Source organism: Eublepharis macularius, chromosome 19 (assembly GCF_028583425.1).
Source record: "Eublepharis macularius isolate TG4126 chromosome 19, MPM_Emac_v1.0, whole genome shotgun sequence".
NCBI classification, from domain to species: domain Eukaryota; kingdom Metazoa; phylum Chordata; class Lepidosauria; order Squamata; family Eublepharidae; genus Eublepharis; species Eublepharis macularius.
In genome coordinates, this window is record NC_072808.1 from 22796292 (window position 1) to 22819433 (window position 23142).

The following is a 23142-nucleotide window of genomic DNA, read 5'->3' on the forward strand; positions in this document are numbered from 1 at the left end:
GGTAACCCCCTCCCCAAGTATCAAAAGTGATGTCTGTGGATGAATGTGTGTGTCTGTGTGTGTTGTCAAGACACACTTGAGTGATGGCCACCCCGGCAAGAGCTTTCGAGGCAGGTGTTGGGCAGAGGTGGTTTGCCCTTGCCTTACCCTGCAGAGTCTTCCTTGGTGGCTGCCCGCTGTGGAGGAGTGGAATTTGGGAAACGGACATCCTCAGCTCAGCTGCCATACTGGTTCACTGTAGCAACCCAGACTGGGGCCAGGAAGACGAGGAGGAGGAGCCAGGCAGTAAAAAGGGCAAGAAAGGGGGGCCAGTCCCTGATGGGGGCAAGGGACAGAAAGGAGGAAAGTGGAGCCAGTCCTGGGGACAGGGCTGATTGGGGAAAGGGATTTCCCTTTCTGCTCTCACATCCTCGGAGTTCCCCTCTTGGGTCTCCTAAATAGGAGGAAGGGATTCAGAGCCTCGCTACAAGTGACATCTTACACGCGAACGGCACTTGATCATTTTCGCAAGTCTTTCTGCAACCATCCAGTCATCAACGGGGGCAATTGCACGAGGAGCTGAGGTCGTGCAGGCCAGCTAGGGTGCAGGTAATGGTCTGTCGTCAGGGCACATCCCTCATGAGCAGCCACTTGAGGAAGGAAGCCTCCTCCCCTAAACGAGTGATCCTCACCTCTTTCCCTTTGCATCTTCCTCCGAGGCTCAAGAAAGCTGTCCAGACTCTCAGCCCCCGAAGGCCTGACCCTTCTTCGCCCTACAGTTATTGTGTTCTTCTCGTCACCCGCAGCCGTCCAGCAACCAAATGGGAGCGCCCTGGACAACCAGGCCGTGGAGGAGACGAACCGAGATGCAGGTTCCCAGAGTCCCAGAGCAAATTTCAGACAGTTTCAAGACCTTTGGGACATGCTATGGGAGACAGAGCCAAGCAATCCAGCAACCAAATGGGAGCGCCCTGGACAACCAGGCCGTGGAGGAGACGAACAGAGATGCAGGTTCCCAGAGTCCCCAAACCAAGAAACCTGGGTGACGGACATCCCCCAGAACCACAGCCCCCGCACTGATGATGCCTTCCGAGCGTGGGGCCCAGTGGCCTTTCGAGGAGCACTGGTGATGGCCTCTGAAAGTGTGGAGGTTGTGGAAGAAGTGCTCGAGGACTTTGCAGCTTTTCTGGAGCACAGGATTCCCTTGAGCTCAGACTTGTCTTTTGGGGACTGCAGGAGGAACCCCCCAGAGCCACACAGGTCGCCTCCCCACTTCTCGCGGCTTCCGTTTCCGTTCCAAGAGGTCAGGGTGCCCATCGACACTCTGGAGGCCCATGCAGAGAAAGTGGTCACCGCAGTGCTCCAGATGATGAAACGGTCTTTTGATCAGATGATGAGATCTGCTGCCGTTCACCAAAGCCTGTTTTTCGAAAGCCACCTGATTGATCTGACTTTAGCGAATTTCAGACCGTTTCAAGACCTTTGGGACATGCGACGGGAGATAGAGCCAAGCCCTCCTTCTGCTACAGGTGAGTAGCTCAGGCTGGCCCCGGCCACACTAGCAAGAGAGGTCTGAGATTTTGACAAATGTCAAATATTTCAGTGGAGCAGACCAACAGAGATGCAGGTAATGGTCTGTTTTCAGGGCCTGTCCCTAATTTTTCCAGGTCTGGGAGGCATTTTGGCACTTCCCTCACCTCTCACCCCATTGTGTTCTTTTTGTCCTCCATAGGCAGCCCGAAGTTGAAAGAAAAGTTGTAGTCCTGGATCCAGTGGACTACACAGGGCACGGCTCCTTCCTGACTATGTGCAGTGCCCAACAGCTGGACTGAGATCACAGCAGATTTCCTGGAAGATGCTTTCGGGAAGGTTGTAATTGAAATGCACTGTCTACATAGTTATATGTCCCTGGCCATTGAAGAGTACTTGGCCCACTACGTAAGCAGGCCCTTGGGAGAGCTAAATGGCACTCACTGCCGTCTACAACCAGTCCCCTCTGGGGTCTCCTAAATAGGAGGAAGGGATTCAGTTACCAAGACGTATATGAAAGAGCCCCAGTGAGCAGCCACTTGAGGAAGGAGGGCTCCTCCCCCAAACGAGTGATTTTTTTTAAAGAAATTTGTATTGGGTGAGTAAAAATTAATATTACAGATTTTCAATTGAAACCCTCATTTCCATATTCTCCCACCCTTTCCCCTCCCCCCTTAATCTAAGACTTCCAACAGTTTTCCAACCCGCTGTCTAAATCTACTACTTATATCTGCTTTTCTATTCTTAACTGTCTTAATACTCTACTAAGATAGATAATATATATTAAATTAAGCAAAACCTAACATCAAACTATCAATTACATTATATTTCTAACTTATCTCCTCTCTTCTCTTGTAAAGATCAGTATCTCTTCCTTTCTGTAAGCTTAATAGTTATCTAACAACCATAATTCTCCCTTTACGTCCCACTTCTTTTCCAAATACTGTTTTAATTTCCCCCAGTCATTAAAAAATTCTTCTGGATTCTGTTCTCTCAGCTTTCTCGTCATTTTGTCCATTTCTGCCATGTACAGCAATTTTTGTATCCAATTTTCAATAGATGGTACTTCTTGCGTCTTCCATTTCTGAGCATTTAAAATTCTTGCCGCTGTTGTCATATAGAATAATAAAGTTCTTTGTTGCCTGGGAATCTCCTCTAATTTCAGGTTTAACAACAGCAGTTGTGGGTTCTTATTTATTGGGATTTGTAAAATTTCAGTCAAAGCTTCTATAATATCTCCCCAGAACTGCTTTGCTACCTCACAGGTCCACCACATATGATATAATGAACCTTCATGGTTTTTACATTTCCAACACATCTGACATTTTGTTGTTCCCATATGCTATTTTCTTCGGCGTTAGGTACCATCTATATATCATCTTGTAGACATTTTCTTTGATATTGGTACAAGTCGATATCTTCAATGTATTTTTCCACAAGTGTTCCCATGCCTCCATTGTTATGTCTCTATTGCAATTTATGGCCCATTTCACCATCTGGACTTGAACAGTTTCATCTTCTGTATACCATTTTAACAAAATCTTGTAAACTTTAGAAATCATTTTCGTGCCTTCTTGTAGTATACTTTCTTCCAATTCAGAATTTTTCTACTTAAACCCCGATTTTGAACGATCCATGTCATATAAGCCTTTAATCTGTCTGTATTGGAACCATCCATAGTGGGAGGATAGTTCGTCTCCTGTTTTAAGCTTAATCATATTTTGCTCCATTTTCAACACCTCCTTATATGGCAAACATTCCTCTCTGTTGTAAATTGTTCTCGGGTCAATAACTTCCAATGGCACCACCCACGTCAGGATACCTTCGTCTAAATATTTTTTATAATTTTGCCAGACCGTGTAGAGGCTTCGTCTAATATAATGATGCAGAAACATAGAGTCCGCTTTGATTTTATCATACCATAAGTACGCATGCCAACCAAAGAGTTTCCTATATCCTTCAAGTGTTAAGAGTTTAGGATTTTCTAACGACATCCATTCCCTGAGCCACACCAGACATGTTGCTTCATGGTATAGTCTTATATTTGGTAACTGTAGTCCCCCTCTTTCTTTGGCATCACATAGAACTTTCATCTTCACTCGGGGCTTCTTCCTTGCCCATACAAACTCCGATATCTTCCTTTGCCACTTGTCAAATTGCTTATTATCTCTTATTATTGGTATTGTTTGCAGTAAAAACATAATCCGTGGAAGTACATTCATTTTAATTACTGCTATTCTTCCCAGCCACGACAAATTCAACTTATTTCCATTCTGTCTATTTGTTGCCATAGCTTTTCATAATTGTTCTTGAATAAATCAATATTTTTAGCAGTAAGTTCTATTCCTAAATATTTTACTTTATGTGTTACCCCAAACGAGTGATTCTCATCTCTTTCCCTTTGCATCTTCCTCTGAGGCTCAGGAAAGCTGTCCAGGCTCTCAGCCCCCAAAGGCCTGAACCTTCTTCGCCTTACAGTTATTGTGTTCTTCTTGTCACCCGCAGCCATCCAGCAACCAAATGGGAGCGCCCTGGACAACCAGGCCGTGGAGGACACCAGCAGGGATGCAGGTAATGGTCTGCCATCAAGGCACGTCCCTCATTTTTCCGGGTCTGGGAGGCATTTTTGGCACTCCACAACCACACTCGATTACCTTCCCTCACCTCTCACCCCGTTGTGTTCTTTTTGTCTTCCTTAGGCAGCCCGAAGTTGAAACAAAACGTTGTAGTCCTGGATCCAGCGGACTACACAGGGCACTGCTCTTTCCTGAGGGGCCTATTCGCAGTGCCCAACAGCTGGACTGAGATCACAGCCGATTTCCTGGAAGACGCTTTCCGGAAAGTTTTAACTGAAATGGACTATCTAGGTAGTTGCACGTCCCTGGCCATTCAAGACTACTTGGCCCACTACCTGAGCAGGCACCGGGGAGAGCTAAATGGCACCCGCGACCATCCACAACCAGTCCCCTCTTGGGGCTCCTAAACAGGAGGAAGGGATTCAGTTTCCAAGACGTATATGAAAGAGCCCCAGTGAGCAGCCACTTGAGGAAGGAGGGCTCCTCCCCCAAATGAGTGATTCTCACCTCTTTCCCTTTGCATCTTCTTCCAGGGCTCAATAAAGCTGTCCAGGCTCTCAGGCCCTGAAGTCCTGAACCTTCTTCGCCTTACAGTTATTGTGTTCTTCTTGTCACCCGCAGCCATCCAGCAACCAAATGGGAGCGCCCTGGACAACCAGGCCGTGGAGGACACCAGCAGGGATGCAGGTAATGGTCTGCCATCAAGGCACGTCCCTCATTTTTCCGGGTCTGGGAGGCATTTTTGGCACTCCACAACCACACTCGATTACCTTCCCTCACCTCTTACCCCGTTGTGTTCTTTTTGTCTTCCTTAGGCAGCCCGAAGTTGAAATAAAACGTTGTAGTCCTGGATCCAGCGGACTACACAGGGCACTGCTCTTTCCTGAGGGGCCTATTTGCAGTGCCCAACAGCTGGACTGAGATCACAGCCGATTTCCTGGAAGACGCTTTCCGGAAAGTTTTAACTGAAATGGACTATCTAGGTAGTTACACGTCCCTGGCCATTCAAGACTACTTGGCCCACTACCTGAGCAGGCACCGGGGAGAGCTAAATGGCACCCGCGACCATCCACAACCAGTCCCCTCTTGGGGCTCCTAAACAGGAGGAAGGGATTCAGTTTCCAAGACGTATATGAAAGAGCCCCAGTGAGCAGCCACTTGAGGAAGGAGGGCTCCTCCCCCAAATGAGTGATTCTCACCTCTTTCCCTTTGCATCTTCTTCCAAGGCTCAATAAAGCTGTCCAGGCTCTCAGGCCCTGAAGTCCTGAACCTTCTTCGCCTGACAGTTATTGTGTTCTTCTTGTCACCCGCAGCCATCCAGCCATCAACTGGGGCAGTTGCGGTGAGAGAGGAGTGTGGTAGAATTTGGGGGTGTTTGGTTCTGAAACCAGGCCATTAAGAACATGAACCCGACTCAGGCTCTTTGGAAAGCTCCTAAAAGCCTCCTCAGGGAAAGCTTTAGTTTTTCTTTTCCATAACTCCCTGAAGGCTGGCTGGAGTTTCACTTTCTGGGAAAAGGGGGAGAACACTAAGTTAATTAGCACAAATTGACACATAATGGTATGCAAGGTCTTTCGCCTTGCTTCTAAATTACAGCGGGTCATTTAGATAGAGGGGCTCCAGGTCATCTTCATCTTGTTTTGAAGTACATTGGGGGAGCCTGGGCCGGCAAAGTGTGAAATTCCTTTTTGTGACCTGTAGAAGATGTTCTGATTTATTGGACCACTTGTTCCTGGGAAAGGAACAACGTGGACCCACAGAGAACAGTTTTTTGTATACAACACCACGACTTTGGACCATAAAAGGAGGAGCCGAAATCCCTTCACTGCTGCACTGCCAATTGGCAGGGAAACTTCTAGGAGTTCCCCAGCGATTGGTGGGCAGCCCGAAAGCTTTCGACTTGGGAGGGAGGAGGAAATAGTGTGTTGGTACCTTTAGCCTTAAGCCTTCAACCTATATATATATATATATATATATATATATATATATATATATTTCTTAAGTCTTAGTGTTAAGCTGTTTCCTTTTGTGGTTTGCATTATAACCTTTGAGATATATTCAATAAACTTTTAGATTTGGTTAAGCATCTTACTTTTGTGCAGAGGGCACCTTTTCTAGATAGGGACAGTTAGAAAGTTGAGTCTGCACCATAAAATCGCCTTGGTAAGAGGCAACCTGAGCGGCGAACCGAGGGGGAGTCGCAGGGCCCGGCTGGGTCTTCCCCAAACAACAATTCTCACAACAAGGAGGAGGAGAATGAGGCAGAAGTGCAGGCCAGCCAGGAGGTGTTCTGAAGGGGGAAGGGGGGAGACCTGCGCTTCTGTAGTCTGACTGGGTCAGGGAGGGGGTCCCTGCCCACCTCCCAGCTGAACTCGCCCATCTGCAGATGAAATAGCAGCTCGATATGCTGTTCTCTGTTTCCCCTTTCCCCTGTTCTTAGTGCTCACAGTTGGGTTCAGAGAGTGTATGCCCTGCACCGCTTTTTGTTTCAGAGGCCCAGGTACCCCTGCCGTCTTCCTCATACAACAAATCCTCTTCTGGCTGTTTTTGGATACCCTTTCTAGTCTGCATTTCTCCACTTCCTGAGCGAGTGAAGCCGATTTTGGAGAAATGGGAAGGGAGCCGTTTTGCAGAGGGGAGCCGTGGTAGGGAGCCGTGGGGTAGCAGGAAGGAAGCCTTGGTGCAGAACCATGGTGCAGAGGGAAGGGAGCCCTGGTCCGGTAAGAAGGGAGCCGTGGTGCAGAACCATGGTGCAGAGCGAAGGGAGCCTTGGTCCGGTAAGAAGGGAGCTGTGGTGCAGAACCATGGTGCAGTGGGAAGGGAGCCATGGTGCAGTGGGAAGGGAGCCATGGTGCAGAACCATGGTGCAGTGGGAAGGGAACCAAGGTGCAGAACCGTGGTGCAGCGGGAAGGGAGCCATGGTGCAAAGGGAAGGGATCCGTGGTGCAGAACCATGGTGCAGCGGGAAGGGAGCTGTGGTGCAGAACCATGGTGCAGAGGGAAGGGAGCCATGGTGCAGAACCATGGTGCAGTGGGAAGGGAGCTGTGTTGCAGAGGTCGGTTCGTGTTATGTGGGGTAGTGCTTCCAGGGGCTAGGGGTGGGTCATAGGCTTTAAACACCCTAAATGTGTATGGATTGTAAGGGCCTTTGGCCACAAACAAGAAACCTGCCTACCTACCTTAGGCCCTAAATGGGGGCAGGGCACCTGTCACTTTTTTTGATGATCCAAAGTGGCCCTATTTCTTCTGAAGAGAACAGCTCCAGGGCTCCATGGAAAAGGTGTGCCTGTTTTTGAACTTGAGAAACGATCCAACCATTGAATGAGTGATCACACCTCGCCTTGCTTTGACCACCGCAGAGTGGCCAGTATGAAAAGCACGCCTCAGTTATTCTGGCAGATACAAGTTCTTATAACAAAGCTCTACGATGGGTCCCAGCAGCCTGGGAAGAAGAGCCAGGCTGGCGTGGCCTTCCTTGTCACATGTGCGCAGATCTGGCCGCTATCCATGAACGGGCTAGGGGAGTGGAAGGCAGGAATTTGCCCGTGACTAAGATTCCTGTTCTTACTTTGCCCAACAATGATGTTACTCAGCCCCTTCCTGACTTGGCGGATGCTTTCCTGAAGGACAGATGTACGGGGATAGGCAGCTGCACAACAACCAGGTTTAGCTATCTTTGTCTCGGTTGATGAAGTCAGCTATTGGAGAGGGGATGACGAGGAAGCGGCCTTGGTGGGGAGAAGCTTGGGCGGGCACGTCAATCCCCCTCCTCTTCCTCCTCCTTTTCTCTCTCTAGCCTTTCCGGCATTGCTAGGAGATCCGCTCTCGGATCAAGCCCTCGTCTTGCTGTTAGCCCCATCAGTCCTCCTGGGAGGAAGCTGGTGGCCTTGGCTCCCTGCCTGTGTGCTGTGTGGGCAGGAAGTTGTTGGCATCGGGGTCATGGCTGCATCCACAGGGGTTTGCCATCTTTGTTTCTACCGGTCCAGGGCCATCATCAACCCTCTGAGCCATGGTTTCTGGATGATGGCAGGCTTGCAGCTGACCCGCCACATTTCCTAGGCTGCCAGGACTAGTTAGTGTCACTTCTTTCCACTCTGCCTGGCAGCATCACCAAAAAGCTAGTTTCTAAAAGATGTCATGCCTCCAAAAGGAACGATTCTGACTCCCTGGTTCAGGTTCAGGTTTGTTGTTCCGGACTGCAACCAGCACAAGGAAGACAATCTACATAAATCAATTTAAAAACAATTAGGATTGAGTACGAAAGGAGAACCATGAGTAAATACAGAAGTAGGAAAGTAAAACCATACCATAAATTAGTTGTTTAAAAAGTTAAAATACATTCAGACCGCCATATGTAATTTACGATGCTTATAAACCTGGGCACAGAATCTCGCTACTTGTCATGTTGTCTGGTGATTCCGATCCGACAGAAGATAGCCAAGTATGATTTTATTCAAACTACCAGGGAACCTTTCTACTAATAGACTGATGGTTGCACCCCTAATTTTTCTGTGATTTGGACCGTTGAAGAAAATATGTTCCATTGACTCAATTTCTCCTCGGGGGCAGGAGCAAAGCCCCGGAGAAGAAGGGACTGCTTTAAACTTTCCTTCTAGAACTGCAGGGGGCAGAGTCAAGCTTCTAGCTAGAGAAGATGCCCTTCTGGAATTACTGGATTCATAAAAATAGAAGTCAGCTGCAGGGGTGGCAATATATGGCATTTCCCGAGGAAATAAAATCTGGTGATAGGAATAAATCTGTGTGTCTTTCAATATCTGTCCCTCTCTGCTTAATGAGTGATTCTGCCCAGTCTGTCTCAATGCCTAACAAACTTTGGGGGTAAAGACCCAGTTTTTCTAGCCATTTCAACGTCTCCTTTTGCCAACTGGATTGTGTCTTGGAGTATTAGAGGCAACAGACCTTGGGGGTTTACACCTCCTATCAGCCATTGGAAAATGGAAAGGATACAGATTCTGGCCTCTACCTGTAACATTCCTGTTTCCAGTCTGACCCACGAGTTTGGCACACATCTGGGCACTTGTAGTAAGAGAGCTCTGAGGAATTTGGACTGCCCTCTCTCGAGGGGAGCGAAAGAAGAGGATGGCGGCCCCAAAAATGATCCGTATAATAACTGAGCCCGTGATTTGGCTTTAAACATTCGGAGTGTGGCTGGTACTTAACGTCGCCCTTGTGATAGAATTTCAGTATCCTGTTTGCTGGTTTTTCTCCTACATCGGCAACAAAGCCGCTATGTGTTGTTTGGGTTTCCCCCAAAGTCTAATTCTAGAGACTGTGTCAACAGCTGCTTTGAGGTCAATAAATGCCACATCAGGCGACGTTTGGCCTCCCGTGGCGCATTTCTCTATAAGGTGTTGCACTGTCAGGCAAATAGTCTACCGTTGACCTGCCAGCTCTGAACCCTGCTTGCTCGTCGACAATTATATCTTCGTGTTCTAGCTAGTCTCAGAATTTCTCCAGCAGGTATTCTGAGTGTAAACAAGAATCCAATTTTTCCAGAGGAAAATGTAGCTTCCATAGGGAACAACTTTGCACATTGCACATTTTGTACGTTTTTAGATACCTTAGGACCATCTGCCCTTTTCTCCAGAATTTCATTTATTTCATTTATGTTATTTATACTCATCCTTTCTCAGATGAGACTCAAAGGGGATCACATAATGTAAATCAATATGATCTACTGCTGGGATATTCAATAAACAGTGCAATAGGGTATGGGATAGCAGAATATCTCGGGTGGGTTGAAATTTGGGTTTGAAAGAAATGGGGGAGATTGTGCATGGCACTTTGTAGAGGCATGCAAGCATTTGGACCTCAGGTTCCCCCCACCCCCCATGAAAACTCCTTTGTGTGTGGGAAGGGGAAGAACTACTGCTAGGGCAGCCAATCTCCAGGTGGTGGCTGGAGATCTCCCAGAATTACAACTAGTGACAGAGATCAGTTCCCCTGGAGAAAGGTGGATTCTAGGGCATTATACCCAGCTTAGTTCCCTTTCCTCCCCTGGCTCCACCCCCCCCGAATCTCCAGGAATTTCCCAACATGGGCCTGGCAACCAAATTCCAGTGTAGTGTAGTGGTTAGAGTACTCCTTCTCCATTCTCAGGCTAGTAACGCCGATTGCAAGTGTACCTGTCAGGTCTGTTGCCCAGTGCCCACAATCCTTCCATATTGCTTGCTTGCTGTATTTTTCCAGTAATGTTTTTGTGTGTGTATTGTGTGTGTTCCCAAGACAGCCTTATGTGAGATGGCTCACCACAGCGGCCTTGGGACAGCTCCTTTCACTTTCCCACCTTCTGTACCAGCTGGGTAGACACTGAGGGTGGTGGGGGGTGGTTTAGAGGGTTTGATATACTGTAGCAAGCCCTTAATACGTCATTCTCAACAAGAGATCTATGTACAGCCAGAAGCCTGCTTTGGCCTTTGGATAACCTATGGACACTTGTACTTTCTGAATATATAAGCTCTCGATAAAGAACCTCTGACTCAAGAGACCTTGGATTTCTCGCTGCAAGGGGTGGGAGAATAAATCAGAGTACCCTGTATTCCTGACTGACAGTACCTCTGATTGGCTGACAGTCATAGAAAAGATGGCTCCTCTCAGCTCTCACAACCACGCTACACACTCGCACTGAGATTTCGTTGGATTATTCCATGCTATCCTTTTCCATCAGCATGTGAGAGACTTTGCTCCATGCCAGGCCTGAGATGACCAGACCTGCCTGGCATGGTTTATGGACTATGTTTGTGAGTATGAGCCTCAAGCCTCTTCAGAGAAATGCAAGCTAGTTTTCAGTCAGTTAGCCATAGTAAAGAACAGGCAAGTTATTGGTTGTTTTAATGCCCTTTGCTTGTGCCTTAATAGCACGGTTCCTGCTACCTGCATACACTCTTCTTAACTAATAAACATCATTTATATCTAAGCCTCGTGTCTTTGAGTGTCTGACCAACTGTGTGCAGAATCCCCCAGGTTGAAAGAACCCTGAGACTGGCAAGTCTCAAACAAATGGGGTAAGCCATCCGCCCAGGAGGCCTGCTAGGGGTTTGAGTGGCTGTAAGCAGCGCTTGAAACGGCAGGCAGGAGGTGGTGACCACCCGTTTCCCCCCCCCCCCCGACACCAGGCGCACCCCTTCCTGGCTCTCCCGGCAGCAGCCCAGGGCTGTGCAGCTTGGCCTTCACCCAAAAGCAGACACTACAGTGTAGTGCTTAAAGTGTCAGAACAAGAAATGGGAGACCCAGGGCTGTTTCTGCACAACTTACCTGAACCCAGAACGCTGTGCAACATGCAGAAAAAAATGCGGAAGATTGCGTTTTCTTGTGTGAGTTTCGCGCGACATTGTGCAAAACTTGTGCAGCGTTCTGGGTTCAGGTAAGCCATGTGGAAATGGCCCCAGGCTCGAATCCCTGAGCGCCCGCCCCCCCCCCCCCCCGCGGGGAAGGCAAGGCAAGGACAGAGAGAGAGAAAGAGAAATTACCATCTTCGGAGTCAAGAGTAGGTGACATGCTGATAACTGAAGATGTCTCGTCGAGACTGACGCTGGGGGTAGAGTAGAGAAGAATTTCCTCCAGAGGCTGTAAAAGAAAGGACAACAACATTCGACTTATAGACCGCCCTTCAGGACAACTTGACGCCACTCAGGGCGGTTTCCAAAGGGTGTTGTTATTATCCTCTGGACAATCTTGACAACCTCCCTGTGAGGTGGGTGGGGCTGAGAGAGCTCCGAGAGAGCTGTGATCGACCCAAGGTCACCCAACTGGCTTCAAGTGGAGGAGAGGGGGATCAAACTTGGTTCTCTAGATTAGAGTCCTGCCGCTCTTAACCGTGACACCAAACTGTCTCTCCGCTGCAGCTACGGATGCCCCAGGCAGCTGCTTTCTGTCTCCGCGCAGCCAGGTCCCTGGAGTGCCGTCTCGTCTGCTCAGTGTTTAGCATTCAGCATTCCCCAGTGCAGAGCCCAAGGGCACAGGGATGATCCCTGCTGGGGCATCCCCTGGAACTCTCCACATTTGCCAGGAAAGGGCTAGGGCCACTTCCCGGAAGGGGTGGTGGCTGGCTGCCAAGTCCATCCCCCACTCCGAAAAAAGAGAGCGCTTCTCTGGACTGCAACAGAGGCTGCTGCCAGTAGACAGTCTGGCCGTGGCCCTTCCACTGGACTCCCAACTTCTGGGACTGGTCTGGGGTGGGGAGGCTTGGCGAGTGAGCTCCTTTGGCTGTCCCAGTCCCTCCCTCCCCGCTTCCCTGAGGAGCAGGGAGCTCCAAGGGGATGAGTCTCACCGTGGGAGCAGCACGTCCATCCACGTCCCCGAGGGGAGGAGCTGGCTCACTGGGTGATGCTTCTCCTGCTGCTGCCGCGTCTTCACTCCCCTGCGCACTGAACGCCCTTGGCCCATCTTCCCCGGGAGGTGTCCCCTGCCACTCTCCGATGTCTGCTATACGGGGGACATTTCCAAGGAGGCTCTCAGACAGAAACACACCGGGGCAAGGCAGGCTCTGGCCGGCCAGAGGCACGCTCCCAAATGCCAGCTGAACCCAGAGAAAGCCCAACAGAACCAAACTGAAGCAAGGGAGCAGAATCCCATCCCCCCCCCCCCCGCTGCCAGTACCGAAGTGAATCAAGGGGACCAACATCAAACCTGAGAAACATGTCAAAACAGGGAATTCCACCCAAACCAAACTGGAGCAAGGGACACTGTTGCAACGGAGCCCAACTGAATCAGGGCCACTCACAGAAGCCAGGCAGACAAGGGCCGTTTCCAGATGGCTTACCTGAAGCCGCTCCACGCCGCAATGTTGTGGATCGTGCCGGGGAAAAGGCAAAATACCGCGTTTCCCCCAGCACGATCCACAACATTGCGGCATGGAGCGGCTTCAGGTAAGCCATTTGGAAAGGGCCAAGAAGAGCTCTTGCACGGATTGGCCACTCGCTCCCCGCTCCCTGCCTCACTCCCTCCTCCCCCTCTCCCCCTGACACTTGACACATCAGGAAATACTTGACATTTGTCAAAATCTCAGACCTCTCTTGCTAGTGGGGCCGGGGCCAGCATGAGCTACTCACCTGCAGCAGAAGGAGGGCTTGGCTGTATCTGCCGCAGCATGTCCCAAAGGTCTTCGAAGGGTCGGAAGTTTGCTAGGATCAGATCTATCAGTTGGCTTTCAAAGAATAGGCTTTGCCGGATGGCAGCAGATGTCATCATCTGGTCGAATGACCGCTTCATCATTTGCAGGAGTGCGATGGCCACTTTTTCCGCGTGGGCCTCAAGAGTGTAGATGGGCACCCTGACCTCCTGGAAGGGGAACGGACGCCGTGAGTAGTGGGGAGGGGACCTGCGTGGCTCTGGCTGGTTCCGCCTACAGTCCCCGAAAGACAGGTCTGAGCTGACAGGTATCCTGTGCTCGAGGAAAGCTGAAAACTCCTCGAGCACTTCCTCTATGACCTCCACCACTTCAGAGGCTGTCACCAATGCTCCTTCATAGGCCACGGGGCCCCACGCTCTGAAGACATCATAAATGCGGGTTTCTTGGTTTGGGGAGTCCTCGTGCATTATTTCGACTCCTCTGCTGTCCCGCTCGGGGAGGGAGTCAGAATCGATCCTTTCGGAGGCGTGGCATAGTTTTGTGATGACCTTTTTGGTGATGCTGCAGGCCAGGAAAACGGCAGCATTTGGGAAAGAACCTGCACCGCGGAGCTCTCCCCGGTGCCGGCTTAGGTAATGGATCAGGTAGTCCTCAATGGCCAGGGACACGTAACTGTCCAGGCACTGCATTTCTGCTAAAACCTTCCTGAAAGCGTCGCTCAGGAAATCAGCTGTTATTTCCATCCAGTTGTTGGGCACTGCAAGAAGGCTGCCGAGGAAAGCGCAGTGCCCTGGATAATCTGCTGGATCCAGGAGGACACCATTCTGCTCCATCTTTGGGCTGCCTGTGGAAGACAAAAGGTGAGAGGTGAGGGAAGGTCATCGCGTATGGTTGTGGAATGCCAAAAATACCTCCCAGACCTGGAAAAATGAGGGACGTGCCCTGAGGGCAGACCATTACCTGCATCCCTGCAGGCGTCCTCTACGGCCTGGTTTTCCAGGGCGCCCACATCTGGTTGCTGGATGGCTGCGGGTGACAAGAAGAACACAATAACTGTAGGGAGAAGAAGGGTCAGGCCTTTGGGGGCTGAGAGCCTGGACATCTTTATTGAGCCTTGGAGGAAGATGCAAAGGGAAAGAGGTGAGAATCGCTTGTCTGGGGGGGGCGGGCGGAGGCTTCCTTCCTCAAGTGGCTGCTCACTGGGGCTCTTGCATATACTTCTTGGAAACGGAATCCCTTCCTCCTATTTAGGAGCCCTGAGAGCGGACCTCTGAAGACATTAGAGAAGAAAGGGAAATCTCTTTCCCCAATCAGCCCTGTCCCTGAGATGCTTCTGCCCCCACGACTGGCTCCACTTTTCTCCTTTCTTCTCCAGAGAGTGGCTCCCCTCTCTTTCCCTTTTTACTGACTGGCTCTTCCTCCTGGCTCCTCCTCCTCATCTTCCTGGCCCCATTCTGGGTTGCTACAGTGAACCAGTATGGCAGCTGAGCTGAGGATGTCCGTTTTCCACTCCTCCACAGCGGGCAGCCACCAAGGAAGACTCTGCAGGGGAAGGCAAGGGCAATCCACCTCTGCCTAACACTTGCCTCGAAAGCTCTTGCTGTGCGTCTTGACAACACACAGACACACACATTCATCCACAGACATCACTTTTGATACTTGGTGAGGGGGTTACCCTCTTTCCTGCATATTTGCAGAACCGTCAGATTGGTGACTGTATCTCTTGGACTTTTTTATGGGGATTGGAGCTTGGATCTCAGATAAGGAAATCAGCAACTGAACCAAACACCAGGCAATGGTGGTGCTACAACCATGGAGTCCCTGCTCTGGAAAGACTTGGAGGCTGATCTCAGTGCATGGGCAGGCCCCTCGCAGGAACAAGAAACCCTTTAAGGAACTGGTTGAGAGGATTCTAGCAAACCAAGAGAGAGAGAGGATTCAAAGCCAGTGGACTTCAAAGGTGAAAGTGATCTCCTCTATCCGTAGGCCGCACAAGCGGATGAAGCTGTCAGTATTCAAGTCAAATGGGAATCATGCCCTTTTGGCTCAGCTGCCTAGTGGAAGGCCACAGTGGCTGCATCTCCACGGGAGGGGCAGTGGACATGCCGACGTTATAACTGCACTATCAGTTGAACGGGTCTGACCCTCTTCACAAAGTCCTGGGGAGTGTAGTTTGAGCAGGGGCTGAGAGTCATTTCCACACCGCTTTGCAGATAGCTTCCCCTCCTATTTGCTATTCTACGAGAACTCCAAATAGATTTGCAAGAAATTGGCTCCTTCTTCCCAGATAGTCAAGACAACACCCAAAGTCCATACATTTCTATAGTGAAAAGTGTCAATCAGCTGTCAGCCAGAGGACTCATGGATTCAAACACGCTTGTAGAGAACTAGTCCTCTGGCTACCGATAAGAACCATCTTCACACGGCTAGGCAAGGAAGCTTTGGTAAAATGGAAAAGGTGGGCCTTTTTCCTCTTGCAGGTGGTGGACATGCCACAGCTATATACGGCTAGATGCTAGTGCACCTCTTTATGGACACACAGATTTTTAAAAGGACTTCTCAGCCTTTCGGCTAAGATCAAATCTAGCTGGGCCTGCCCTGGGTGTAGGCGGAAGGGGCAGAGTGAGAGGCCCGGTATCAACACAGTCCACCAGCAGTGATCCTTGCCTGTAAGAGGGACAGCCTGAAGAAAGGTAGAGCAGGGGAGTTGACAGAAAATGTCTGCTGGGCGGAGGAGGAGGGGTGCTGCAGGCCCCAGAGCGCTGGAGGGCGTTCAGGGAACCTAGGAGAACACGGTGCTTCATTGGCAGTAAGCCAAACATTTCTCTTGCCTGGCTACGTCCCTGATACGGTTGAACCCTAACTTGTCCCGCCACCATCATGAAGTTCTCCTGTCCAAAACCTCACAAAGCCTCCGAGCGGAGCTCCCTCCCAGTCATTTCTATGAGATCTGCTGAGGAAAACTTCAGGTAGAGCTTACCGCTTGGGGGTCTTTATCTGCGGGGGGTGGGTGGGGGGTGGAATGTGGATTTCCGGAACCAGGGTCTCTTCGGCTTGCATTTAGCCTTCACTCACACCGCACCACTCTGCTTCTCATGGTTCCCTCTGCTACTGGGGCCCCCTTCTAACGGCCACTGGGAGGCAGCCTAGGCCTGCTTTTCCCAGAAGAGGTGTCAGAGGAGGAGCCGGGAGCCCCAGGTTCAAATCCCCGCTCTGCTACGGAAGCACACAGGGTGACATTCTGTCTGGTTCTGGTCTACCGCAAAGGGTGGTTGTTGCACAAATAAAACGGAGAAGGGGACGGCCAGGGTTCCCCTTGTGGAGAAGAGGAGGGTATAAAGCAGGGGTCCCCAACCATCCTCTGACAGGGGGCGGGGGACAGAAACTCTGCTTGAGAGGAAGCCTTTGAAAGTGAACATATTGATTAAACGTATTTCCTTGCAAACCCACAGCTCACATTCGTTAACACAGTAAAGATCCTTATGCTGCGTTGGCAGCTGCCATCAAAGAAGTTTTTAAGAACGTCTGCACAGCCAGTCATCTCTCTCATGGCCAATCAGAAGCCCAGCTAGCCAAAAAACCCACCCGCTTGCTAAAAACACTGGATGGGCACCAGGAAAGGTGTTGGTGGGTGCCATGGGGACCTCTGGCACGAATCAAGAGGCTGTTTGGTAACGCAGGCCAGCAAGAGAGAAATTTGCAGGCCCGGGTGGATGTGAGTAGCTTGGTATCTTTGTTTACTTATCTGAACATACCAGCTTGTGGCATTTTCAAAAAACGGATTCTATCCCTTATGTCAACAAAGAACGAGGCTGTGAAAGCAATCTGATCCCAGGCAAAGGCGTGAGCAGAAATGAACCAATGTTTCTGTTTCAGAAGTTTTTCAGGAGCAGAATCTGAGGTCTCACAAGGCGGGGGGGGGGGGCAAGTTTCCAGACATGCAATGGGGAGTCACCGCAGGGGCTCCGTTTGGATTGAACGCTAAGCGGAAAATGCCGTGAAGGAGCTTGGACCGCCGTCTCTGTTGCAAAGGGGAAAGCATCATTACGCACTGGGGAAAATTCAGTCGGGTGGGAGAGGGGCCAGGTTGGGCTGATGACATGAGGCAAGATTCCTTCCTTCCATCAGCAGCTCAGCGGTGCAGCAGAGATGGGAATCGGGGCGGGTGAGCCCTGAGCCAGGCTTGTAGCACTCTGGGCTGGAAAGAAGAACATTCTGCCTCTCCCCACACACTTGGGGTGGGGGGGGGGGAGTCCCAGTGGGCTGGGACTCAAAAGAAGAGAGATGCTGGATCACACCGAAGTGGCACCATCTAGTCCACCATCCCGTTTGGACACCTTTGGAAAATCCTCAAGCAAGGTGTGCACTGCCCCTTGCAACCAGTGCTTGGAGATGTGTTACATCTGAGCTTGGAGGGCCCACCAATAATAGTATTATAATAACATTCAATTTATTTACTGACCTTCAGGACAACTTAACACCCACTCAGAGCAGTTTACAAAGCATGTCGTTATTATCCCCACAACAAAACACCCTGTGAGGAGGGTGGGGCTGAGAGAGCTCCTAGAAGCTGTGACTGAGCCAAGGTCACCCAGCTGGTTTGAAGCGGAGGAGTGGGAAATCAAACCTGGCTCTCCAGATCAGAGTCCCACACTCTTAACCACGACACCCAACTGAGCCGTCAAGGTCAATACAGATTGATGGACTGGTCCTCTGTGTGTTCCTCACACTGCATTTTAAATCCATTTCAGGTTGTGTGACAGCTGCGACATCTTGTGTCGGTGGGTTCCAAAAGCCAATTTCACCTGGCTCAGGAATGAAAGGAATATCAAGAGTGAATGGGAGCAACATAGAGAGGGTGGAAACCACTGATGGCTTCGCACCCACAGAAGTGGCATGCCTGTTTTATACAGAGGGGTCTGGGGACAGTGTAACATGGAAATCAGTTCTGAACGCAGAAAAGAAGAACTTTAAAAAAAAAAAACTAAGAGAAATGATACATATTTCATTTCCATTTTTCTCTGCAACAATGTAGTTACAGATCTGACACTTCCAGAGTTTACCTGGGTTTATTGCCCCCTTTCTATGTATTTCCCCAAATTAGCTTCTAAGCGCTGGATACTATTCTGAGAAAGGAACAGCTAGCTAGTTGTTAATGCAGCTGAGGAAGCCCGGAAGCTGTTTGCCTGTTAGGAGCAGCAAGTTTTGACAGAAGCAGAAAGAACGTAATTTGGTATCACTGCCTATTTTCATGGTTGTGAACTGTTATTCACAACTATTTGTACTGTGTTGTGAACATTTGTGCTTTTTTAGTGATGAAAAACAGATCATATGAAAGGTTTTGATTCAGCAGACAAAAGGGGGGAAATGGAAAAGGCTCTTAAAACCAAACGGAACGAAAAGGGCCATTCGGGATCTTGGGATCTGGAGTCAAGGGCATGGGGATCCAGCTGCGTCAATCGCCCCCCCAGGAAGCAAAGGGCTCCGAGCGCAGGCAGGAGGCAATGCCCTTGCGTCTTCCCATCCACATACCTATAGACACTTTGGACGTCTTCTTGGCAAACCAATTCCTCTTCTTGGAAAACCAATTCCTCTTCTTGGAAAACCAATTCCGCAGCCTTCGCCACCCGGACAGTCTCTTAACACCTCCCTGGTGGATGTCAGAGCAGAGACTGAGCATCACTTTCAAAGTCACAGGGCGCAACCTTCAGCATTGGGGAACATGGGGTGTAACTGGGGTTCATGCTAAAGCCTCTTTACCGGGGCGCCAAGCTGGCAAATACCCCCCGTACCTGCAGCACTTCATTGGCCTCAAGAGGGTCCGTCCCTCAGTACCACACAGAATGGATTTTATTTTTGTTTCTAGCCATTCTACCCGCCCCCATGAAGATGTATCTGTCTCTTTCTGGCCTCCAACCTTTGAAGAGGTGCCTGCCTCCTACCTGTATTCTTGGGTTTTCTGGGCTGGGGGAAGATTGGGGAAAGATTCCCCAGGGTGTCTGCAAATCAGGACCTGACCCAACATTTTGTTCTGGGAGCACACTGAGAAAACTAATGGAGGATCCATGAAGATCTGTGAAGATCTATGGTTTTCTTTTTCACTGCACTCTGCACAAACCCAGAGGCTTTGTTCCTGTGGCTTTGCGTGCTCCCAGCTCAGATTCAGCTGGGGTCTAGCTGCCCCCTTGCTGTGCTCTTCCTTCCCGCCTCTCCTGCCTGCAAACTATGAAGACACACCTGCCTCTTCCCTGTATTCTTGAGGGTTTTCTTGGGGGGGGGGATCGGGGAAACATTCCCCAGTGCCCCTGAAACTGAGGAGGTCTCCCCACAGTTTGTCCTGAGAGCACGCTGAGAAAGGATGTGGTGGCTCGAGCCAGGATGGGGCCAGATCTGCCCCATCTTGACTCCCCGGCTGCCCCAAAGTGAGCAGGGAACATGGGAGCCAGTCGCTCGCCCTCCCTGCCCAAAGGGCCTGCTGGGATCAGCACAGCAGGAAAGGGGACATGGGGGGGGGAGGAACGAGGCTGTGGGCCGTGGGAGTGGCAGAGCCCAATGGAAAGGGGGCTCCTGGACTCATCCCCCACATCACCCCAGTCCTTGGGGGAGCTTGAGCCAGGGGTCCTACCTCCTCCATGTCGAGAGACAGTTGGGGATAACGGATGCCTTCAGAATCTATCCTCAGGGATAAACCACTCCTCAGATTCTATCCTCAGGGTGACATCATAAAGCCTTCCTGGCCATCAGGAAATTTTACGTGAGCCAGTTTGTTTAGATGAGTAACAATAACAATAGCACTTATATACTGCTCTTCTAGACAGATTAGTGCCCCATCCAGAGCAGGGGACAAGTCAGCGTTAGTATTATCCCCACAATACAGCTGGGGAGTTGGGGCTGAGAGGAGTGGATTACCCAAGGCCAGGGCTTTTTTTCAGCTGGAACACAGTGGGAGTTCCAGCTCCTCTTAAAAATGGTCACATGGCAGGTGGCCCTGCCCCGATCTCCAGACCGAGGGGAGTTTAGATCGCCCTCCGCGGAGGGCGATCTAAACTCCCCTCTGCCTGGAGTTCAGGGGGTGGGGCCACTAGCTATGTGACCATTTTCAGAGGGAGATTTAAACTTTTAAAAACTCTCTGCTTGTTCCAGCTGACTCAAAGTGATGTCATTGTGCAGTCCTGGGAGCATGCACGCACTTTGCGCATGCGCACGTGGTACCAGGGGCACCACCTCCCACCAGGAGTTGCCCCGTGCTGGCAATCCGCTGAGTTCCACTACCTCTTTTCCCAGAAAAAAGCCCTGCCCAAGGCCACCTACTGAGCTTGTGGCAGAAGTGGGATTTGATCTTCTGTCTACCACCTGCTTTTTTATTCCAAACCCTTGGAGGCCATCCAGCCCGGACTACACTCCTCTTTCCTCTAGGTTTGCCAATCTCCAGGTGTGACCAGGAGTTCTCCGAGAATTATAACGCATCTCAGACCAGTGCCCTCCGGAGAATGTGGGTGCTTTGAAGGGTGGACTCAACGGCATTATACCCCACTGGCAGGCCGTTCTTCCCCTCCCAAATGCTGGTCTCCCAGCTTCCCCCCCCCCTGAAATCTCCAGGAGTTTGGCAACCGTACATCCCAGCTCAACCTTCTCACTTTGCTGGGCCTCCCCATGGCTCCTGCGCATCCCTTCGCTTCCTGTAACCCCTTCCAGTCATTTGCGCATCTCTCAGCCCCTGGCCTTTATTTTTATAGCAACAGGCAGAGGCTGGGATCCTGTGCTTCCCTGGGATGAATTCAGCGGGATCGACGTGCGGAGGCCTGCTTGAGCGGCTACCCTTTCCCAGAGGTGTTAATTGCTGTTATTTTTGGAAGGGGAAGGAGAGCTCTTGAAGGGGGCGGCATCCTTTCAGGCTCCCTCGCCTCGTCTCTCCAACCAGCCAGGAACTTCAGTTGAGCCACATTCCCGGGTATCCTTCTCATTTCCCCTTTGCTCTTTGGGTTGCCAAATATTTGGGGGCAGGTGGGGTGCCACAGCCTGTGTGTCAGAACTGTGGCTAGATAATGTCCTTACTTCAGACTTCCTTCTGCAATCAGACAACTGTCCATTGTTTCCAAAAGGAATTTATTGAAGAAATAGTTCATTATAGTCCACTAGCCTGAATGCAATATTCAGGATGGTGCATATGCATTGTTACCAATGATAGGCAAGGCATAAGGTACAGAGTAACAGATCCCAGCGGGCCCCTCCTCCCCCCCACGGTTCCCAAAACAACGCCTTTGAAGTAGGGAGAGCAGTAGTTTCCCAAGGCTGATTCTCGGTGGAACATCGGTAGCCAAAACAATCCTCTTCTGTTAGATAGCTGCCTGGGAACCTTGGCACCTGTGAAAAGAGCACTAAATACTGAGAGGATTAAATATGGAGTTGGTTAAGCAAAGATGTACTATACAGCATTCTGAACCTGACACTGTGTAGGACAAAAAGAACACACTGCGCAGCTCCCCTGGCCTGACGCTGCTTGGAAGGTCATCTTGGGGGTCACTCACAGCCCATGCACTCACCCCCCCCCATCACATGCTGAGCTCAGTTCTCTTGGCACCAAGGAAGTCACTGCAGGGTCTCCCGACATTCTGCTGACGGGCCAAGGAGCGGGACCCACAGGGCCAGGCTCAGTCTGGGTTGGGTGTCTCCACTGAAAACTTCCATTTGTCCCCTTAATGCCTGGAGCCCAAGACTGAATGCTCCAGTGTTGGAATCATAGGGCTGGAACCTCGAGGATCATCTAGTCCAACCCCTCTGCACAATGCAGGAAATTCACAAGTATCTCTGCACCCCACCCCCCCAGAAGATGGCAAAACACTGTCAGGATCCCTAGCCAAACTGGCCTGGGGGGGATGGGGGGGGAAGCAGGAGGCTCAGATTGTCTATCTGAGATTGCCTTGCCTGCCACCCTTCGGCATTTTCTGTTCATCTCCCGTGCCAGGCATAGCTTGCAGGTCCTCATACTCTGAACATATGGAGGCGTCAGGCTGCATTTCTTTGTGCTTGAAAGCCACCCCCCCCCCCCGGCCACTGTTTTATTCTCTGCCCTTTTTCTGGCACACTGGCAGTTAAGGGGGGGGGGGTCTGGACTTGTGGTTCAGTATCCCTTCCTCCCATTTCTGAATCATCCTTAGAGAGGGGCGGGTGAGGTTGTGTCCTATATGGACTCACTTATGAAGCAGGTCTGTGTAATGGTTGGCGCATCAGAGGTGGCCCTGGGGTCCCCAGGTCCAAACCCCTGCTCTGCCAGGACCTCGGCCCAGTGACACACGCAATCTAGCCTACCTCTCAGGGCCGTTGTGAGGCTAAAATGAAAGCAGGGGGAAACGGATGGCTTCAGCTTCTTGAAGTAAGGGGGAGATTGCAACGTAAGCCGGGGCTCCCCGGTGCCCTTTAAGCTCCAGGGGAGCCCCTTGGCGGCAGGGAGCGCTTGTGACCGAAGCGCGTCTGAATTCGGGGCGCTTCCGAGCCCGGTTTGCCCGCGCTTGGGTCGTGTCGAGCGCGCGGCTCCCGCTCCTGCCTTCGCCACGGCGGGAGAGGGCGCCGCCCTCGGCCCCGGTCGCAGCAGAGGCCCGCGAGAGGCCGGCCCGGGACGACGGGACAGGAGGCGTCTCGCCGGAAGAGACGCGCAGCCAGCGGCCAGCCGGGCGGAGCGGCCGGGCGGAGGAGGAAGGCCCGGCTGGCGGGAGGGCTGGGCGGGCAGCTCCTCCTCCCCGGGGGAGGGAGGCAGGCAGGCGCGGCGAGCGGAGGCGAGAGGAAGCGCAGCCCGAGCCGGGAGGGAGGGAGGCGGCGGGCTCGGGCCATGTTCCCCCGCGGCTCGCGGCGTCGCCGATCCGCCCGGACCGTGAGTGGCGCGGCGCGGCCCGGGGCAGGGCAGGGCGGGGAGGCGGCGGTGCGGACGGGCCTCTCGCCTCCGCAGAGCCGGGCTGGGCCGCTGCGGCG

General features: G+C 51.3%; 2 protein-coding genes and 1 long non-coding RNA gene across 3 annotated transcripts in view; 1 reads left to right on the forward strand and 2 right to left on the reverse strand.

Moving 5' to 3' along the window:
• Window positions 1-7961: 7961 nt before the first annotated feature.
• LOC129346545 (uncharacterized) lies at window positions 7962-19810 on the reverse strand. The gene is made up of 7 exons (XM_055003886.1): window positions 19802-19810; window positions 18709-18826; window positions 14137-14202; window positions 13157-14020; window positions 12376-12530; window positions 11576-11672; window positions 7962-8306 (listed from the first exon to the last, which is right to left on the reverse strand). The coding sequence occupies exons 1-7, from the start codon at window positions 19808-19810 to the stop codon at window positions 8263-8265; spliced, it is 1353 nt and encodes a 450-aa protein (XP_054859861.1). The 3' UTR covers window positions 7962-8262.
• A 1455-nt stretch (window positions 19811-21265) lies between these two features.
• Window positions 21266-22804, reverse strand: LOC129346283 (uncharacterized). Its single transcript, XR_008598743.1, has 2 exons — window positions 22486-22804; window positions 21266-21540 (listed from the first exon to the last, which is right to left on the reverse strand). It is a non-coding gene; the product is annotated as an uncharacterized LOC129346283 (long non-coding RNA).
• A 179-nt stretch (window positions 22805-22983) lies between these two features.
• PRICKLE3 (prickle planar cell polarity protein 3) overlaps window positions 22984-23142 on the forward strand; it is a 33979-nt gene continuing 33820 nt past the window's right edge. Inside the window, exon 1 of the mRNA XM_055003631.1 lies at window positions 22984-23044. Coding sequence (XP_054859606.1) covers window positions 23003-23044 — 42 coding nt within the window. The 5' untranslated portion in view covers window positions 22984-23002. The remainder of the gene's footprint in view (window positions 23045-23142) is intronic.

What these genes read in the sequence shown, in the direction of transcription:
- LOC129346545 (XM_055003886.1), bottom strand. An exon ending in GGACGCCTGCAGGGATGCAG is followed by an intron (nt 14,021 to 14,136) that starts GTAATGGTCTGC and finishes TGTCTTCCACAG; the next exon opens with GCAGCCCAAAGATGGAGCAG. An exon ending in TACTCTTGACTCCGAAGATG is followed by an intron (nt 8,307 to 11,575) that starts GTAATTTCTCTT and finishes TGATTTATGTAG; the next exon opens with ATTGTCTTCCTTGTGCTGGT.